Source organism: Staurois parvus, unplaced genomic scaffold, assembly GCF_062004578.1.
Source record: "Staurois parvus isolate SC_StPar_1 unplaced genomic scaffold, SC_StPar_1.0 ptg000020l, whole genome shotgun sequence".
Classification (NCBI taxonomy): Eukaryota; Metazoa; Chordata; class Amphibia; order Anura; family Ranidae; genus Staurois; species Staurois parvus.
The window spans coordinates 12,912,488-12,935,280 of record NW_028317816.1 but is presented as its reverse complement, the minus strand read 5'-3'; the positions used below and the strand labels follow the sequence as shown (position 1 = coordinate 12,935,280).

The window sequence follows — 22,793 nt, the reverse complement described above, 5'->3', positions numbered from 1 at the left end:
CATCAGTCTCATTTTCATTAATCATTCACATGCTCACTGTACCAGTGGTAATCCCTTGGTTGAAGTTATGTGCTATTTATCAGCACATTCCACTTAAGGTGTAATTATAATAATTCTATTGATATATGTAGAGTAATATACTGTATGTTGGTTAGGTATAAGGGTAGTAGAGTAATAGTAATGAAGGGAGTAAATGTAAGAAAGAAATAGCGGCTAAAAATGCTGGTAATGCTTTAGCTTTAAGGGTGCCCTCTGAAGACTGATTCATGTTCCGATTGTTTTTTCAGGGGGCATTTGACATGTGGTGAGGAGGCAATATATTGCCTCCTTCCTGACTGATATACCCTACACAAAATTCACAAGAACATATCAGACCCTCCAGGAAGATCAATTATATCAGGCTGTGGTTCTCTGGTGGACAATATTAGTCGTTTTGTAGAAGAAAAACTGAAATCTTTTGTTACTAATCTTCCATCTTATGTCAGAGATATCATCCCTTTGTTACAAAACTTGGAGGGAACCCACCTTTCTAAAGAAGCCATTTTGGTACCCACCGATGTCGAAGCACTGTACAGTTCCATCCCTCATGAAAAGGGACTTTCCATTATTAAACATATATTGTCTCAGTCACATAAGCAAGATCAAAAATTGAATGAATTTATTGTTCTGGCTTTGAAATACATTTTAACTTACAATGTTTTTATTTTTGAGGGTTCCCACTTCCTCCAGGTGCAGGGCGTGGCCATGGGGACATGTTGCGCCCTGTCCTTTGCCAATTTGTACCTGTGGGAGTGGGAACATACATTTTTGGTGAACGAGGAGTGGGGGGTCATTGACCAATCACATCACTATGTGGTACTGCTACATAGATGATACCTTTCTTATCAGGGAGGGACCCCCAGACCTACACCTACGCTGTGTCAAAGCCATGAACAATAATACTTTCAATCTCAAATTCACAATGATTTATGACTACTTTTTTAGACATCACAATCAATAAAGATTCAAAAGGAAATCTTACAAGCAATCTTTACCGGAAAGCCACAGCAGGTAACACAATCCTCAATGCTCAGAGTTCACACCCTCGGTCCCCTATTTCATCAATTCCATACAGGCGGTATTTGCGTATTAGACACAAATGTTCAGACGAAAGTGATTTCTTAGTACAAGCAGCCAAATTGAAAGAAAGACTACTCCAAAGGGGCTACACCCCTACATGTCTCAATAAAGCTTTTAGAAAAGCCAGAGTGCAATCCAGACAGGATCTCCTGTTTTCCAAGAAATCTTCCCCCCAAAAACCAAGAGGTGTCAGCATTACTATGAGATATACTAAACAGCACCAACAGATTAGAAAAATCTTTCAGAGATACTGGCATCTCTTGCAATTAGATCCGTCACTTAGTCCCCATATTTCTGGGAATCCTACCTACCATAAAGTGAAATCACTGAAAGACTATATGGTACATAGTGATTTTTGTAGGTTGCACTAAAAAAGAACCCTGTAAAAATTTGGGCACCTTTAGATGCGGGGGTTGCCCTTACTGTCAATACATGAATACTGATAGCAATACCATTCTACCAAATGGGGATATATATAGGCCCCAGACACTTGTAAGACTACAGGAAAAGTCTATCTTTTAAACTGTGACTGTGATGGTTTCTACATTGGAAAAACAAAACTTAAATTCTGAAAAATGAGCTGTACTGTCTACTTTAATAATTGGTTTGTATGTATGTTTCTCTTTGCCACCACCATATGTCACCATGGTGTGATCCAGGGACTATAAGCTGAGGAGTCTTTTGTCTTGGGGGATGCACCTCCCCTGGTTGTTTTTTCTCCACTCGGCGCATGACCCACGACGGACCCTCTTCATTTCCCAACAGTCCTTGAGAGGAAGTGGAGGGTCATGCCATCCACTTCCCTCCACTCTGGACTAATCCATCTTGCCCTGTTACTGGCATTACCAGTCTACTGGAATTGTGTGTTAGGTGCCTTAGGGGCAGGGTGGTGCTGCACGTGGACACTTCGGGGGGTCGCCATGACAGCGGAACTGCACATGCGCATGTAGCAATTGTACGTACAAATATGGATGCGAACCTCCATTTTGGTAAGGATCCTCCATCTTGCCATTCTCACTCCAAAATCAGTCCCCCTCCCTTTCTGTTGAGTGACATGTGGTCTGTGTGTGTGCTGAGTTCAGGAGTGCACAGGGCATGGCTGGATACCCTTGATGGTTGTAAACCCAATTAGCTGATGCCAGGGTGTCTGCCCCACTCTTGCTCTGAAGCTGATCGTAAAACAAATAAACCCGTCAGTCACTGGACTTCAAAAGCATTCCGGAATAGCAGTAAAACATATATCCCATGTGAAAACACTTTTTTATACAATTTCGTAATTTCTCGTAGGTAATACATACAATGAAACAAGACATATATTCAGAGAGGTCATTTTAATACAAGTCACCTGATACCTTACACCCCTAGATTATGTCTACCTGAGAGCAGAAAGCGATATCTCCTTAACTGTCACAGGCAGATATGTCATATGTGACGTTCAGAATATCATTCTGCATATTATCCTGCCAGTGGATAGGATGCTACATGTACCTAGGGAAGGTTATTGACCATGATATAAACTGGGAGGGATTTGGTCATAGCCTGAGTTCCCCACCTAAAACACCCCTCCCCAAATGAGGCGATTGGTTCTCTGCTTTAGGGAGACACCCTGCTGGGTTCCTAGAAAAAGGCTGTTATGCTTGGAGAAGTAAGATGAAGAGATCTCCCTTTTAACATCAGGAACCAACTTTGGGAGAAAAGGCACCCTTTTGTTCGGACACTTGATCTGCTTAAACCAGGACCTCTGCAAGTATTTTAACTCTCTAAACTTCTTTCTGTTATCTCTCTGCTGTGTTATTGCTCTCTGTATTTATATATATATATATATTGGCTACATCTTTTCCTGTAAATATTTTAATTGCACCATTTTGACCTTTTTATTAATAAATCCTATTATCTGTAAAGTGTTGAACTGTTTCTAAAGCTCTTTAATGCAAACTAAGAATCCCTGTCTCTGAAGAGCGCTACTGTGTGCTTTAAACTTCTGCATACATCTGCCTGTGGTGACAGTGTATATACAGATGCTTATTCAAACATCATAGTGTTACTGCTAAGATTGGCGAGTTTCCTCCTACTCTGTACAAAAAGGTGGTGGTGGCAGTGTGAAGGGCTAATTGCGTAATTAACCTGACTCAGTAACAATCTCTCTCAGGCTGTGGCACATAGGTTGTGGTCCAGTGAGCTGGAAAATCTTTGCGCAGGGCGCAGCTGAGCATGACATTGTTATGCACGTGACAACGTGGTTTTAGATTGGCTAGTCCTTCGGTCACAAGTTGGTGAGAAGGGCTGGGGGTCTGATGCCGCGACCGTCACAGCGCAGTCCATGGAACACACTGCGCATGCACGGGCATTCTGACGTCATATTTATATCTTGATCCATGCAGTACACAGCAGACCTTCTGATGCACAGGTTTCCACACTATGATGAGCTTGTCTCATGAGATTTATTTGGGGATCTAGGTAAGAAAGGGCTACTCTCCCACCTTTTCCTTGTTGTACATCTTGAACAACTAATCTGTTTGGGAGGATCTGATGGGGTAGTAAAAAAGCCTCCTGCTGTATTTGATTTGTCTTTATGCGGTGTACCGCTGACACTTTGCATTGGGTTACAATCCATATCCACTGCTTTTATAAGAAGATATTTGTTTTAGCAACAATAAATCCCTATATATACCTATACCCATATATGTAGTCTATTCAATATCTTGCCTAGATTCTGACAGGACTTGAACTGTCTGGACAATATTAAGTGCAGTGAGCCCGTGGCTACTGTGGTGCTTATATACTCATATACATACTGTATATATGTATATGTCTTCACCATTGAAAGCTTTCTGTATTGATATGCCATTTCATTTTAGTAAACCCACTCCACATGTAACAAATTTTGTTATTTTTTAATTTTTCTGGATTATTATATGACATTGATTTGTCGGACAATTTGTACCTTTAGCTACAGTGTAGTCAATGTTTATATTTTGTTTTTATAGACCAATTTTAGGCTTTTCAGCCACCCAAGTGGTTCCACTGTCCTTATTACAGTGATCCCTGTGAGAAATTTACCTTGGGGGTTGGTCCCTCTCCCTCCCTCCTGAGCCTATTTTCCATCTAGCCTTGGTACATCGAGGTGCCGATGGTGAGCACATCAAGAGAAGACTATTCTCTGTTTTTTCTCTACAATTATGGCAAGTTAAATTACGAAAAAAAATTGGATGGTATGTCGGATATATTATATATATATATATTGACTGTATAATCTTTAGTGATGCTACTGCTAATCCTTACTCCTGTCCACTATATTCTGTAGAATGTTTCTTGGCCATCCTTCCTCTTCAGCTCACCCCTGAAGAAAGACTTTGTTCTGAAATGCATCAGGTCTTTTCAGCTGAAGTTCACTCGTCCTTCGCTTTCTTCTGGTTTAGAGGAGATTCTCAGCCAACAGCAAGTTTACAGACATTCTCACCATTTCCTTCTATGTATGATTTTAACATTTATGTAATGTGTCAAATTATGATGTTTCACAACAAATTTGTAATAAAATTATTTACATGTTACCATTTGTTTTGAGTTGCCTTAATAGTCCCAGTACAAATCGTCGGGGAACATATATTTGGGTACTTAGCCTTTGGGATGTTGGCAACTAGAGAGTGAACCCTGTGCTGGATCCACATATCCTGACTGATATAACCCTTTAAATGCCACACTACTGAACTGCAATTGTATGCGTTTCAGGGGGTGGAGGTGTGGTACATATGTAGATATGCATTGGTCTTGTTCAGCAGTAATGCTTGACGAATACACAATGCTTTTGCAGCAAGCACAAAGCACACCATCAGAGCTGTGATTCAGGTACAGCTGTGAGCAGGTGGGTGGGTGGCATAAAACCACGACTCAGCCACCTTCTTTCTCCAATCATCTACTCATGTGAATAAGGCCTAACTGATTTTTTTTTTTTTGACATGTGAAACTTGTGAACAAATCCAGCAACAAAATGGAAAGAGAGTGCGTAGAGTTTTATGAATAAAACAAGAAGTCATTTTGCATAATTTGTTACCAGCATTTGGCTCCCTTTAGTCTACTTAAAGACCAACTCCAGGATATCAGCAACACTCCTCCTACCCCTCCCTCCCATTCTTTTTAACTAACCACTGGTATGAAAAAGAAAATTAGTGATACTCCCATTTTACTTTACTTAATTGCAGCCATGGTCACATGATGATCCTTCCCTCTGCTTCTATTTTACTTCCTGGGGTCCTTCTGGTGTTCACTGCCTGCTTGATGTGTACACCTTCTTTTGATGGGGCAATATTTCCAGTGACTGGGTCCTCTCTCATAGGCTCTAGAGGCAGGAGAACTCATGGGGGGTGGTGGGGAGACCAGAAGATAACAAGTGGGGCAGAATGTCTGGTTCCAAGGGCAGGAAAATAACTTTGCTCATAGACAAAGCTGTGACTCCATTACACTGTTGGGTGGCCTAGTAAGAGATGTTTGGAATCAAGACTTAAGCTAGCCATAGATGGATCAAAATTCTGCCAATTCAGTAGAGACTGACCAAGTTTTGATCTATGTGTGACTGTTTCTGTCCAATAGCACAGTGGCTAACTGGTTAGCACTTCCACCTGGCAGTACTAGGGTCATTGGTTCAAATCCCAACCATGGCACCACCTGCCTGGAGTTTACATGTTCTCCCTGTACCTGCGTGGGTTTCCTCCCACATTCCAAAGACATGCTGATAGGTTAATTGGATCCTGTCTAAATTGGCCCTAGTATGTGTATGTATGAATGTAAGTTAGGGACTTTATATTGTATGCCCCTTCAGGGTTAGTAACTGATGTGAATGTACAAAATATATGTAAAGTGCTGCGTAAATTGATGGCGCTATATAAGTGCCTGTAATAAATAAATAATGCAATAAATAAACAGAAGTTAGACATTAGTTATGTTGACTGGGCATGTTGTAAAAAATTTTTTGATCAGTTGGCTGCAGCCAATTTGCTGTTGCTCCTGATCTTTGTATTCTGACAGTGGAGACTCCCACTGTCAGAATACAATGTCTTAGCTGGGAGGATTCCTCCATCCAACTCGCTTGTGTGGATGGAGGAACACATGTGGCTGGTGGATTGAAAAAAACAAACAAAAAAGTAGTCATCTATGGCCATCTTTAGGTTTAAGGTAAATGATGCAGGATGCACTTTTTACATTTTATTTTTTCCTGAAGTTGGGCTTTAAGCATAGATTGGAATAGTTGAGCAGCTGAGCTTTTTTTGTGGAATGCAATTCACATTTTATCTCAAAAACACTAGTGTTAATCTGTAATAATCAAATGATATGATTATTAACAAAAGAAGTGAAGCCTGTACAAAAAACTACTTATATGCATGTGCCACAGCAGCACAAACACTTAAAATTAGATTGTTAGCAACTGGCAGACCATTGGACTGGTATGAATTTTAACAAAGGACAGTAAGCCAGAATTTATTCACATATCCATATAACTTAGAAGTTACTCAGAGGGGTGTCTGATTGCTGGATTGTTCCCTAGCATAAAATATAATTTAATGATTTCTCAAAAACCAAGGTCAAAAGACTCAAACCACACCCAAAAAAGCGTATGAAAGGTACCAGGGGCATTTCATGGGGCCCCCTGCTGACTCTGGGCCCTCGGGCAGTGCCCAAGAGCCCGAATGGTCAGTCCGCCCCTGGTTCTAAATCATTACTAGTCTGTTATAACAAACCTATACTTTGTCTATACTAGATGTATGCCTTTTTTAGATAAAACACACAATCACTTTTTTTTTTGGCATTTACCCAGGTTCCTGGTATTCATCTAAAATATGAGAAAATATATTTCCTAGGATTAAACTCTCACCACACAACGTGTTAACATTGTAAACAAAGGGCAGATGTATGCAACTTGGAATAAAAACAGTAGGTTTAGAATATTAGTCTGCCATCTTAACTAAACTAAAAGTTCTGGATGTACAATTAGACTAGAGGCATTAACATTCTTTGATTCTTTACCCATTATCCTACAAAGAGGAATAAAACCCTACTTTCTTGAATTTGGGGTGGAGGGAAAACATGCAAATGCCATCTGATTTAAAATAATTCTACTATGCCTAAATCTGAACTCCAGCCTTACCTTTATTCTTTCACAGCTGTACAGGCTTGTCACCTGCTCTAAAAATGCTTACTCTGATATTATTGCACTGATCTTTACTTTAGAAGACGCAACAAGTCACATAGAGCCCACCTCTTTTCCTGGCTAGAGGATATCCAACATCATCTAACGCTTTCCTTTCCAGATGAACTGCCCCTGGCTAACCCTTTTTATTCAATAGATTTTTTCAATCATGGAAGCTCAGCACCACCATTATGTAGGTAGTCTGCATGCAAATGCATTCTGCTTAGGAATGCACACTCCTCCAGAATGCCCATAAAGACATTATGATATTTTCATAACTTCTCTCAGGAGCCATCTCACTGCTTCCTCCAGAGGTGAGGGCTCTTGAGAAGAATACTGCGGCAGGGTGCTATGATGGTTTTAGTAAGCTAAGTCACCAATTATGAAGCTGCCTGTATTGCCTGGGGAATCACAAAGACACGGTGATGACATCACTGGGTCTAAAATGAGGTATCTAATGAAAAGAGAAAATTTTGATTTAAGAAATGTATTAGTATATGATGATTAAGCTTCAGCTTTAACCCTGAATCAGAAATGACATTAAAAAACAACCATTCAAATGCAGTGTCTATGTTACATCTACAAGACTTTACCAATTGATATTCTGTGTTCTTTTGTTGCCATCTCAAACAGGAGAAATCAAGCTCAGAATTCCAAAGTGCTCATACAAAAACAATTTCACAGGTAATAAACAGCATGAGTAGGTGAAATGATTAGAATCCCATTTAAATTCATGAATTTTGCAACAGGCAAAGCTCCAGAATAGTTTAGTAAATAGGGAAAAATGCATCACCTAGTACCTGGACATTTTGTTTTTCTGATTGGACAGTAAATTCCATAATTCATGATTATGGGCATCTCTGATTATAAACACTGGGTGTAATGGGCTCTTAAACTATTCCCATGGCATCAGTATACATTATTTACACAAGAACAATGACAAGTTGGTTGAAGATCTTTCCCCTCTATCATTTTTAAATGCGATTTCTACAAAGCGCAAACAAATAATTTACAGCAAAGCAAATCTCTTTAGCACAGGATTGCAGATATGATTGTTATGTTGTCAGATACAGTATAAAAACAGAAGGCTATTTGGCTATGCACATGTAAGAGTAGAGCTATGCTAAATTTTCATGGTTATGATGACTTATAGCAAACTTTATTCACAAGCGAAGTGAGTACTCACACAGCTTTATGCAAACACTACTCTATATAAACTGAACCTCTCCAAAACCGAGTTTGTTGTCTTCCCCCCAACCCCGACACCACCCCCCATTGACTTCTCCGTCACATCCAACAACGCCACCATCAAACCCGCCCCGCAGGCCAGAGTACTTGGTGTCATCCTGGACTCCAACCTATCCTTCCAGCCCCAAGTCCAATCTTTAACAAACTCGTGCAGACTCCACCTCGGCGAAAAAATCGCCAAAATACGCACATTCCTAACCCCAGAAACCACTAAATAGCTCATCCACTCCCTCATCATATCACAACTCGACTACTGCAACTCCCTCCTCACTGGCCTGCCTCGCCGCTGGCTATCCCCGCTTCAGTCCATCCTGAATACGGCTGCCAGACTCATTCACCTTTCCAACCGCTCCATTTCCGCCACCCCCCTCTGCCAATACCTCCACTGGCTTCCGATTGCGCAACGGATCAAATTCAAAATCCTAACACTGACGTACAAAGCTATCCACCATACTGCCCCGTACTACATCACTGACCTAATATCCAAGTACCGCCCAGCACGCACACTCCGCTCCTCACAAGACCTCCTTCTCTCTAGTTCTCTGGTCTCCTCCTCCCATGCCCGCCTCCAGGACTTCTCCAGGGTGTCACCCATCCTCTGGAACTCCCTGCCCCAACCCATCAGATTATCACCTACTCTCCTCTCCTTTAGGCCCACCCTGAAAACCCATCTCTTCAGAGAAGCCTACCCCACCCCCTGCTAACTTGCCGACCTCCTCCACTCTTCCTACCACTCCATCCCCCACAGCTATCTCCTCCTGTGCCACCATCCCCTCCCTCCTAGATTGTAAGCTCGAAAGAGCAGGGCCCTCGATCCCCTCATGTTTTGCATTGTATTGTATTGTTATTGTTCTATCACATGTTCTGTCCCCCTTTGTAATGTACAGCACTGAGCGAACCATTGGCGCTTTATAAATACTGTATAATAATAATAATATAATCCATTGCTAGAACCCCTTCCCGTCCTGCCCCAGTATCCCTTTAACATGGTGTTCATGCCCAGGGGATGTAAAGGACCGGCCATTTACATGGCCAATGTGACTGGCTGACTCAGTAATCATGTGATGATTAGTAGAGATTGAGAGCTCTCTTTGGCAGCTTAGCCACTGTGCTGGGAGAATGCAGTAAATGCACTCTCAAAACAGAAAACTGCTGCCCGTGGATTTATTCAGTATGTGTAGTGTATATGTGTCAAAGCTTACCCACTTTGCTGCTGTGCACATGTGTTACATGGGCGGGAAGAGCTTAAGATAAGATAGGGAGAGTATTTATGCTGCTTTCTTAAGGCTTGTTGAGTTTACACCATACCAACAAGGCTCAGAGCTGGATAATCTGCAAGGCAACCTAGGCAGGATCCTAGGGCCAGTAAATGTCCAGTGGATCTAGTTATAACTTTCATGCATGGGTAATAAACCAGGAGGATAGTGAAGTTGGTCAGAGCTGTACACCAGTCACTTCATAAAGGGGGATGCACTTGTAGGTAGTGGTGTCTAAAAGGAAGGCGCTATGCCAGTACAGACAAAGCAAATGTGGTGCCTTTTCTGTGTCTATTACAATCTTTATCAATGTCCTTTGGGTAGGGGTGCAAGTTGCAAAGCTGTTATTCTTCCTAGGGCCCCATTCTCCCTTAATACGTATGTGATAAGACTATGTTCACATAAAATATATGCATATCATTACAATGCAGTTACAGCATGGTATAATAGATATGTTTTACACACACATTACATGTGTTACTGTGTGAATGTGGCCATAAAGTGAGATGATACTTTACTTAGGTAGGGCAAAGTTACAGGGTTTAACTCTCAGCCTCTTCAGCTGTATATGCTCATCTTCTTTCCATCTCACACTACACTATTCAGCCACTGGAAGCAAGATAGTAGGCTCTTTGTAAGCCTGGTCTGTAGTCATAATCTGGAACTTACACAAGGCTAAGAACTCTCCAGCTCCATGTGCAAAGCACTGAGTTCCTGGATGGCCAATCACAGAGCACTAACTTTGTCACCTGGGGGAAAGAGGAGTGAACTACATGCTTCCCCATACCTAGAAGTACTAGGGATTTTTTCACATCCAGACAGCTGAATGGAATAGTGGGAGCAAGGGATGTTCCTTGGGGGGGGGGGGGGACAGTTGTGGACCTGTTGCTTTAAACAGGGGTTCTATACAATCACGTAATATGAGTCAATATCAGAGCATTTCCTCGCAAAAACAGCGCTTCATCTATCACAATTCTGACAATATATAAAAATACTAATAAAACCACCTATGAAATGCAACAATGAATGAGTATTAAGTTGGGATCATCCTGATTAAAACAACAATTCAATGTGGTAAATGCACTTACAATGAAAAGATGAGAATCAGGCACTTTATACCATATAAACAACTCATATTCCAAAATCCAAGATGCCTGCAGGAGGATTATGTATGTGTATGTGTTCCATCTCTGCCCTACTAGTTTCGTCAAAGATAACATCATCAGGAACATGCTAAGGATTACATGGTCTTTTTTTTTTCATGATACTATGTCCAACTAAGTATAGATGCACAGTGATCTGATATAAGGCAGCAGTACCATAGTTTGATATGTGGTTTTGAGGAAAGCTGGATATCTTGAATTGATATACAAGTGCTGGTTCAGCACACTTAATTGGGGTCATATGATTCCGGTAAGCCTCCGTTTGTTGTACACTGAGGTGCTGTGTGGTTCATCATTAAGACGTTTTGGTGGCATTTAACATCAACATCTGTCATTTCCCTCATAATCGAATAACCACTGAATTCACAGTTTTTAGCTTCACATTTGGATTAATTTATTTTTTTCAGTTTGTGGTGACACATAAAGAATTTGATATATTTGCATTGCACGATTGTATTGCACATATGTTTTAATTTATTTTAGTGCTGCACTATTGTTTTGTGACATTTATTATACTGTGTATTAAAGTACCATGTTAGCTGCTATGTTTTTTTACATCCAATGGAGTGCTTTTTTTTTTATTCTCATTTATGACATCTTCTATAGTTGTCTGCAGTTGTTCTTCCTTATAACCTTTTTCCATAAACCTATCCTTTATCACCTGTGATTGGGCCAGAAAATCTGGATAGGTTTATAGAAAAAGGTTATAAGAAAGAACAATGCAGACAACTATAAAAGATGTGCTAAATTTTCTGAGAGAACAGTGTTTGATAGATAATAAGGTCGATAGATCCAATAATCAACAATGGGGATTCATTTCTGATTTTCATTCACAGTATAAGGAAGTAGAGGTGATTTTTGGCAAATATTGGCATATTCTACAGATGGGTAGAGTGTTGGGACCACTATTACCCAATAGACCTCCTTTTATCTATAGGAAGGCCCCTAGCTTTGGAAACAGGGTGGTGAAGAAGATTTTAGATCCACTCACCAAACAAGGAATGTTGTGGGAGAGAAAAGGTTTTTTTGCATGTTGAAGATGCACAGCCTGTAAGCAAGTACAAAATAGATTGAGAGGCATAACTAAGTTTAAATCTTCAGCTAATGGTAAGGAATTTGAAATATCTGAATTAGTCACATGTGAGACTACTCACGTATTCTACGCCTTGGAATGCCCTTGTGGGCTTATTTACATTGGTCGTACAAAGAGACATCTTAAAAAAATAATTAGTGAACATCTTCATAATATTTCGATTTTCTATAAGTATCATTGTGTGTTTATGCATTTTAGGAAACACCATAAAAAAGACCACCCTGGTTTGAAATTCTGGGGGATAGATACAATTCCCCCCTCATGGAGAGGGTAAAATAGAGTAAGAGATCTATCCAAAACGGAAACAAAATGGATTTTTTTTCACTGACTTTCAAGCTCCAAAAGGTTTTAAATGCTGAGATAGACATAAATAGTTTTATAGGTGATTATTAATGATCAGTTATTATGTATTTTATATATTAAAATATTATTTGGGATAGGGTAATATTTCATTTAGTTATTGTATAAAGTTTTGAAAAGGTTTTAATTTAATTTATGACCATTTTTGTGAGTTGATATATGAAAGATTAATCTGTGCGTCAATGATATACTGTGGTGAATTTAATGCATTCTATATTTTGTAGATATTGTTTTACTTGAATGAGCCACGAGAGGTCATGTTGATCTCTGTATAAAGTAAAAAAAAGGTGAATCATTGGTATGCAATTAGTTAAAATCGAGAGGTATTGACTGTAAAGTCCCTCCTCTCATGCAGTATGGTCACACCCTCAGGGGAAGTCGAAATTATTATTATACAGTATTTATATAGCGCCAAAAGGTTTGCTCAGCACTGTACATTATAGTGGGGGACAGTACATGAGACAATACAGTAACAAAACAATACACGAGGGGTTTGATGGCCCTGCTCTTTCGAGTTTACAATCTAGGAGATGCGTTAGGACGTGACCATACACGATGTACGTACATTGACCAGAAGTGACAACACCTCTCCGCACGGAAGTAATGCTGTGGGCTGTGCACGGATGTGCGGTGAGATGCCAGTTGGCCATTACTTGCGGTTAACGCTGATAATATGTTTGTTTGATGAGCTTAAACATTTTAATCATTCTGTAAATGCATTTTATGGGGATTGGAAATATAACACAATTTTCAGACGGGATTACGCTATGTGGCTCGTTTGTGTTTCTCACCCATGAATTGTAGTGATTGGATCGTGTTAACAGCAGATGAGACTGCTGGATCAAAATATTCATAGGGTGGATCAATGTTTATGCCAGACAAACATCTTGTTCCAGTGAGTGCGGGGAGAGTGATTCACAGAGAGCACAGTGGTGTTTGAGTGGAACATCTCGAGCTGAAGTCCATTGATAGAGACTTTTGAAAAAGGACATTGTGTGGTGGACCTTTTTATATGCACTCTCATTCACTTGGTGGAGGATATTATTCAAACAGTTGGCGATCCCAACTTAATATTCATTCATTGTTGCATTTCATAGGTGGTTTTATTAGTATGTTTATATATTGTCAGAAAAAGCGCTGTTTTTGTGACTGATGTTGACTGACTATTATATGTATTTTGTATTTAAACAGCAGTTCACAGGAACTATAAATATAGAGGTTCATACCATTCCCCAGTTCAAAAGCGCGTAGTTTTACTTTTAGAGGGATTCTATACTACATACCGACAACTTTGCGTGAAATACAATAGTCAATACATAAAATAACAAGCAAGATTAAACATTAAAGACACATAAAGAATAGAATATCCTCTTATAGACCAAGCAAAAGAAATCAAGGACTCAGATTAAATGAGATTATTAATGTAGCCCTGCACAACAGTTTCAATATTGATAATGGGGCATACTCAGAAAAAAAAAAAGGTTTGTAACTGACAGTGTAATATGGAAGATGTATTCATGTTATAACATAATGCAAAATCAAAACTCCAACGAAGCAAGGGTTCCATCTCTTGTAACAGCAATCAAGTCTGTTTCTGGATCAATGGTATCTACTGTTTCAACTAAAACAGGACCCCCTGGTGCCTTCAAAAACCTATTCAATCACTTCAGGGTAGTTTCATGCTTCTTTGAATTATAACTAACAACACTGACAAAGGTTGAAGACATTTGTACTTAGTAACTAAAAAAGCATTATGTAACACCATGTTAACTTTTACAGATTTCTTTGCCTCTATATTCTGTCTACAAAATTTAATTAAAACGTTGAAAGAATCTTTTGATCTGTTCATCTTTTTGTGGCTTTTAAAGGGTTTTTTTTTTAGAAAATAGGACCATCTTATTAATTTGTGTGGCTTGACCCATGAGACGGTTTAGCTCTTCATGATACACACTGTCCAGGAATACAGCTGCAAACACTAATAAATAACTTCTCTAAAAATGTAAAATGTGGCACTGAAAGCTAAGCTGAAGTCAGACCATTCAACAAAAATATTCTATATGACTAATATGGCCATTTAATGTACTTTATGCATATTATTTTCCCATTGTATAGACATCCAAATCCCTGCTCCAGCAGTAACAGTGATACTTTATAGTATTCCCATTTACTCCTTCCCCCAACAGCTACATAAAAGCATAAAAGGTTATATAGGGAGATGAAGGGAGGGTTGGAAGACAATGGACACTTCAAAAAGTACTGTCAAAGGATATGCCTTCAAAACATGTTACCCCCTTTTTGTTGGTCGTAGAGCATTACCATGAGGCAGTATGGTGGCAGTGGATGCTGCATTTGGCCAATGTATGATTGCACGCTGAGCCGGTCCCTGAGTCGACTTTGACATCATGAGCTGCCGCTGCTCTGTACAGCCGTTATGATGTGACATCCTGGTCCCAACACACCCTGCATATATACCGTTACTTAGATGTAGGTGTGCTTTTTTTATTATATGAATACATGCTATTGGGAAGTTTAATTGGAATTCTGCGCTCCTGTCGTTCTGTTTCTTTTGGCTCTGGTTGGATCAACCCAGATCTAAAAAGAAAGCTACAAGGACCCCTGGAATCCACACCATCTGGTCACCCCCCTCCTCTTTCTCTGGACACTTTTCTGTTACCAGGCAAATACATTGGATATTGGAAGCTGGGACTTAATGTGCAGTTTGGCGGTTTGTCCTTTCGTCTTTTAACTTCCCTAGAGGTCTGATTATGTCCATATTTCTGTGCTCAAAGCAGTACTTTTTTTGCATGGAAATATGTATTTTTTTTATTGTAGGCCTGTAATTTTTAGGAATAACTCACTGAAATCTGTCCGAACAAGAGTCTAGTAAACATCTCGGGTATGATAAAATTTGAAACACGAAATCAAAAATTATAATTTAATAAATAATCATAAAAAATAATAATATAATTGTAAATTTAATTCAATAATATAATAAAACCAAAAACACTGAAATTTGAAATATAGCGCCAAGTTCGCACATCACTGAGCAAAGTCGCAAAATCGTTTTCAGTGTCTGATGATGAATTTCCCCACGAATCATTATCACTCAATTCTGCAAGTGGTTCTGATTTACTATCGCTGTTCTCTAGCTGGTTAAAACCGATTTTGACCTAAAGGGACATTTCTCAGTTTCCAGGCAGAAAGAACATTAAAAATGCAAGCAGGGCAAAGGACAAAGCACTAGGGACAAAATGTATGTGAAATGGTTTGATACAGTAATGTTTTACTATGTGATTTTAGTGAATTTAGTGAATGTTACTTTTTGTCATTTTCAAATTTCCCACTGTTCCGTCCCCGTATGTCTAGACACTCGCAGGGGACGGAACCCAGATGACAGATGCCAGCATCCGCCAGAGGACATTGCCGGGGACACTGCAGGAGGGACAACGTGGGAGCGCAGGACAAGGTAAGTGAGAACAGATCTCGGAGCAGTGCTGCATGGTAAGCCCGAGTGTAGCTCGGGGTTACCGCTTGTGGTACTGAAACTTTACCCCGAGCTACACTCGAGAATACCACCAGGGAGGCTACTACTTGCAGCTGATATAAACACGCATTTGGAGTTGTTGTAAAAAAGAAAACAACAGATTCCAAAATGGTTACTAAGGGCACTAATTATACTTTGTGCTTGCTTTCTTTTTTTTGGTTCTAATGCTACATCTTCCAAAGTGTTATTAACTCTTCATATGTTTTAAATACAATACAATTTATCTTTATGAGCTGATTCCCTTGGTGTTTTGCATGTTCTTTAAAGCCCAACTCCAGGAAAAAAAAAGTTTTCCCATGCATTGGGGCTACGCCAACACTGCACAGGTTATTTTGTCCAGGGAAAAGGAGGAAGCTGTATACTCGCCTTATCCTCCACTCCACCGGCAAATGGTGCTCCTCCACAATCCAGTGGTGGACTTTTTCTGCTATCCTCATGTCCAGAGCTTGTCTATGAGTGTGATGACACCAGGAACAGTCCACTGCACAAGATTGCTAGACCGCAGGGGGGGGGGGTGGTGAAGAGCCACAGAGCCTGGTCTTGTGCAGGAAGGATTGGAGGATTACTTAAGTATACCTCTGATCTCTGATGAGAGTTGGGCTTTATGTTGGACTTGGGAATAGAATTGGGATGCAAGGAGGTTGTTTTGTTTAACACCATTTATGCCTACATCTAAGTTTGTGTTTAATGAAATCACTAGCAGTTTGCAGTAAACATATAGTGTCAATTAATTATTATTTTCTAAACAAATGTAGGAATTTGGATTTAGGGTAATCCCCAAATCCAAAGGTCTACTTTCATTGATGGCTAACATGGTACCACACTCTGCTTCTGCATAAAATCTAAAAAATTATATGAAAAAAAATCATACTGCACAGCTTTAACAACACACCTTAAAATACCTATGAAATAAGCAATGCTTACTCATATTATATAATTATTCCATTAGGAGGAAGCTTTGCACAATCATTTAAAGTTTTGCTCTAGAAGAAAAAGGCTATATCATCAACATTCAGAAATTCAAAGCTATGAAGCTTATGATATGAAAATGGTTCAGTTCATTAGCCTGGCAATGTAAAGTATGCAATTTCTATTTCACAGTTCAATAGAACAACAAACAGTTACTACTGTAAATCAATACCTGGTGTCATAGCACTTACACTAATGTCAGATGTCATCAAAAATGCCCATGCAATCACATTTCTTGTAAAGAAACACTTATGTATTTTTCAGTATCCTGAACTTGGAATGCTGCTACTGACCAGTCATCAAAATCATATACTGGCTAGAAGGATGCAAGTAAGCATGAAACTCATAAAACAAATTATACTAAAAGGTGATGCCCACTTTCTTTGTCCTACCTGGAGTATTTAGCAGCCTTGACATCCTACAGGAATAGGAAATATATTGTTCACATTTCTCAGCACTGTTCATGATTGTTGAGATTTGATCCATGCTTGTGCTGTAATTCAGCTGCAGTACTACTCGCTTCTCTCTGGTTGCACCAATAACTGAGGTTTGTGGTAGAAGATCGTGGTACAAGGTAGTCCATACTTTATCCTCTGTTGAGAAAAAAAAAGACCTTACTTAGTCCAAATCAAGTTTGCTGTAGCCAGTATGGTGATTAATCAATAATTATTGTTAACGTATAAGTTCACCCAAACCTAATATTTCTCAAGCTTTAGGAACCCCTTATTTCCAGTTTGTGATCTTCTGCAAAGTCAGTTACATGAGTATGTCGCACACTATTTCTCGCTTTTATATTATGGATAATCCAACAGGGAGAGTGTGATCCTTTTGCATAGATTCTTATTGACTATGCCAAGTTACAGGTGTTAGGAGGCTGGAACTTCCCTAGGTAAATCTGGTTGTTGGAGAGTTATTAGAATTTGGTGAGTGCTCCAGATGACAGGTCCACCCAAAAGTAAAAAAAAAAAAAACAGTTGTTTGTAATCCTGCTCTTGAAACATGTGGTGTTGTCATCTTCCTCCTAATATCCCTGGTGCAAAGGAAGGTGTGTGGGCAGATTAAAAGCTCGGGAGGGCATGTTCCTATTACCATCATTTGTTTTTATTAGGTATGATAACATATTTGTTTTAAAATGTGTTTGTGAGTTTTTTATGTAGTGAAATGTATCTGTTAAAGTAGAACTATAGGCAAACTTTTTTGTTTGATTTTGGAAAGCTGGTCCTTCCTTCCCGATCCTCCAGGTTTGCTGCCTGCCACCCCCCACTCCTCAGCAGCCCCTCACTCTTCTGTCCCATCCATGCTGGGACTTCTAGTCCTCCGTGTCCCTGACACAGGCAGCCCTCAGCAGCCCCTCACCCCCCTGACTTGCAGTCTGGCCCCCTGCTGAAGGAATCCACAAACAGGCCCCCTCCTCCCTTCTTCCTCATGCACAAATTTTTGGGCTCCCTGGGCTGGTCTGGAGACCTGGGAGACAGCGCCTGTTGCCATGGTAACCCAACAGGAAATCTCCAGTTACCAACAAGGCACACAGCTCTATACGTAAGGTTGAGCAGGAAAAAAAACCCTTGTGTTCTCCTGGCTGCGTGTATGAGAGAAGGCTGCGCTGAGTGCCAGCTTCTCTCCGACGCCCATCCCCTGTCCTCCTCCTCGTCTCCTGGACTGTCTGTGCTGCCTGGAATCCCTGCACTGTGGAGGAATCTTCTGCTGTCCCCGTGAATCTGCCTGGCTGGATCTATCCCCTGCCTGGACTTAACTCCTTGCTCTCCCTGAACCTGCTTGGACTTAACACCTTGCTCTCCATGAATCTGCCTGGACTTAACCCCTTGCTCTCTGTGAACCTGTTAACCCTTCCCTGCCTGAAGCCTCCTGTGTGGATTAACCCTGTGGATTACCATACCCCTGTTGTTCCATATTGCCTTCCAGAGAACTGTACTGTGCTGTTGTGTCTGGTGTGGATCTGTGGACTAAAGGAACTGTTGTCTGTGCCCCAAAAACTTCCCCAATAAAAGCTGGGTTCCGTGCAATCTGTCTCTGTGTGCTCTCTGGCCCTCTTGACAGAAGGTTATAACACCTGTTATGTTTCTTTTTGCCATCTGTGTCCAAATCAGGGAGACTTCTCTTCAATTCCATAGCCAAAACAAGAGGAAATCCCTCCATAGTGAGTGAATCACTGGTTGTCACCAGGGTCACCAGAGCTAGTGTATATATTAGAAGATTTCCCTTCTATTACTGTTCTAGGGATAACCCAAAATTTGGGATCTTCTTTTACTTTTACTTTCGAAGGTAACAGTAAACACAACACATAGAGAGGGTGAATCTCCCTAATGGTGGCACAGATAGCAATAAAAACATCTTTTCTATTCTCCACTCTGCAAAACTACAGTACTGCTTCCTCCTTCTGTTAGAAGCTCATGATCACTTCATTGACCATGAACCTATAGCAGAACTGTTCCGCAGACCTGATGAACAAAACAATAGCTCTGATCAGTGGATGGCAATCCTCTGATCAGAGCTGAAATTTCTCCCCCCATCAACTGTTACTGAAAATATACCGTCTCCCACTGCACTAATTCCCTCAGCACTTCTGTCTCTCTCCCTACACCCCCCCCCCCACATACACACACCCCTGCGCCGATTCTGCTCTTCCCCCGCAACACTGATCCTCCCCTGCAGTTTTTTGCATAAAAAATGTGCATTTAGAGGTGCACTAAAACACATATTATTTAATACAGAGGTGTAAATGCACCTGGTGTGCAATCTGAAAGTTTGAATTTGACACGAGGTGAAAGGAAATAATTTAATGGGGCCACCTGTTCAGGTAACAACCATCTTGAAAGGGATTTACCTTCAGTTTGGAGAAATTTTCTTTCACTTCCTGTTGTGTCTCTGGAGCAGGGAGTGAGGGAAAATTTTCCCAGCAGGACACATACAGCAAAGAAAAAATTACAGGAGTTTTAACTATTCCATATTCTCTCCAAAATTGAAAGAAAAAATGACTTTAGATGTACTTTAATCAATTCCAGTTCTGGCCAGTTCTGACATCCCTCTCCAACATGTAAAAAAAATTTTTTTTTTGCTAGAAAACTACTTAGAACCCCCAAACATGACATATGTTTTAAGCAGAGACCCTAAAGAATATAATGGTGGTGTTGCATATTTGCACAGAATTTTTTTGTTTTAAATATACACTTTAATTAATTTTAATGTGCAAAAACATAATACCCAATTTTTTGGTAAAATCTAAAACATGATGTTACACCAAGAAATAGATGTCACGCATTAGAACTGCATATGTCTGTGGAACGGCGTCAAACTTTGGTACCTAAAAATCCCCATAGGCGACAATTTTAATGCCTTTATAGGTTACCAGCTTAGGGTTACACAGGAGGTCTGGAGCTAAAATTATTGCTCTCACTCTGGCATTCATGGTTATACCTCACATGTATGGTGCAATCGCGTGCTGGACCGGACTTAAGTTGCCATTTGCACACGAGCACGGGTGTCACTTTAACTTTTTCTATTAATAAACATAAAATAAACATGAAAAAAAAATGTTCATACTGCCTCTTTAATTTTTTTTAATAAACTTTATTGCTATCACAAGGGATGAACACTATCCCTTGTAATAGTATGGGCAGTGTCAGGTCCTCTTTATGGAGAGTTCTGGGGTCTATCTACTGGTCTCCAATGCAGCTAATCATACACAGATTGGATTGATTGGCTGCTTCATTGGCCGATAATGGCCAAGTAAAAAAAAGAACTGAACAAAATACTCATCACTTCTGGTTTTTTATATCACACAGTGAGAGAAACAACATCAATACCAGTCACTGTGTCTCGGGAACTGGATGTCACTGGTGGCATCCTTAGTGGGTTTCCCAATCAATCAGGGGAGAGCCTGGTAAAAGTGGCAGTGACAGGTGGGGGGACCCTCCTTCTGCTGCCTGTAAAAATAATCCAGTGGCTCTTTAGCCACTCAGATTACTTTTACCAGCTTCAGATTCTCCGGCTGAATAAAATGATACCTCAGCCATCACTAATATCACCCTTCCTATCCAGCGACGTACTAGTATGTTGCTGGACAGGAAGCAGTTTAAGAGAATTTCCAGTTTTGTTGAGAAAAATAACATTTCTCTCTGGGTGATCAATGAACATTGAAGGGATTTTAACAAACTTTTTGCACATTCCTACCTTTTGTTATTCTGAAGAAATAGCTGTTTGTCTGTGTCCATGTGCACAGTGAATATAAATGGCTGTGCTTTTAAAAATATCAATCAGTTGCTGCATGTGCAGGGTTCTAATGAGGAAAGTGGCAGGGTCTGATTTTCTTTTGGGAGTATCTCACCAAAAATTACATTTTTGTTGCAAGGGATTCCCAAAATCTGACTTGTATTTTAGTGCAGGCTTATGGTAAAATCGGTAAGCCAATCATACAAGCAGAAAATTACATTTCTATGGGGGTCATTCTGTATACTGACTGCATACAGAATACCTCTGGGTCTCCATATTACATTGCATTTTACAGAAAATAACAGTGCTGCACATTGAAAAGGAAAGTTAATCAATATTTTCAATATTGCCTTTGATCTAGTATATGGATAAGGAGTTCCTATTTCACTCTGACATTTTGATTTGCATGCTTGTTCTGTGCCTAGTGACTCAGAAAGTATTGAATCCAAAGACAACCAGATAACTAACTTTTTTAGGATAAGGTCAGCAACTAAAGCACCCATTTTCCTTATTGTACAAGTTTTTAAAAAAATCATTGGTATAGTCCTAATTACTTTTTTTCCAGGTTTTGCACTAGATTCTATATCCTTTCATAAAGTGTCTGTTTGTGTTCTGTTACACAATTTATATTTTGGACAAGTAACTCGATTTTGACAAGTATTTTGTGTCATTTTATGCTATTTACAGTTGCAGATTGTAATTTTTCAAAACATTGTATAGGCTGGAACTATTATAGATGTAACAATGTGCTTTTTTGTAGACTAAAAGTCTCTATAACAGGATTCTGTCGACAATTCATAATTTAAGATGATAACAGAGTGAACATCTCTGGTGGACAAAAAATTATACACCATTGCATGTTTTCTGAAGGCGTCCTTTGATTCTGTTGGTTGCAAATTGTTTGTAAACTGCAATATTATACCAGTTTTAGGTCATGTTTTTCAATGTATATGTTAAAACAGGTTTTGTTTTTTTTAATATTAAATTAATATGAAAGCAGTTTTAAAGCCTACCATACAGCAATTTTAAAGCCTAGCATGGTGATCCTAGCACAAAGATCCTTTTTTGTGCACTTCTTGTTGTAGGGTCACAATACACCTGTCTCCCAATTGTGCTCCTGTGTTGTCACCTTGCCACACTGGTCTCTGATGTATACAACAATGGACTGTTTCAAGACACCTTATGGATACATGGTCTTTTATTGCCACCATCAGGAAACAGGCTAGAAATGCCATGCAGCCATCAATGAATAGTATGCATAATTGTAAAGAGGCTGCAGAAGATTAGAGGTACTGAGGTGCAACAAAGAATGATATTAGAAGGGCTAAACAAGTGTTTTAACCCTTTCCCACCACCCGTGGCAGCCCATTTACTGGGTTTTAACATCGATAATGTGATCTCTGTGATTGGCTGTCACAATGGTCACATGATTGGGGTTCTCTCCCTTTGGCTCCCTATCACTATCAGAGACTGGGAGCTGTCTGCAAATGCTTGGTCACTGTGCTGGGTATGACCTCAGCACAGGAAAGTGGGCTGCCATTGACGCATATGTGTGGCATGTTGGTGTTAAGGCCCACCCTTCCTCCCACCACACATATATTTTCCATGATGGTAAAATGTTAAAAAAATT

General features: G+C 39.9%; 1 protein-coding gene across 1 annotated transcript in view; it reads right to left on the bottom strand.

Annotated features, from left to right (window-relative positions):
* Nucleotides 1-22,793, bottom strand: part of CNTNAP2 (contactin associated protein 2) — a 2,186,758-nt gene that overhangs the window by 622,732 nt on the left and 1,541,233 nt on the right. Inside the window, exon 13 of the mRNA XM_089687345.1 lies at nt 17,326-17,526. Within this exon, the coding sequence (XP_089543471.1) occupies nt 17,326-17,526 (201 nt within the window). The remainder of the gene's footprint in view (nt 1-17,325; nt 17,527-22,793) is intronic.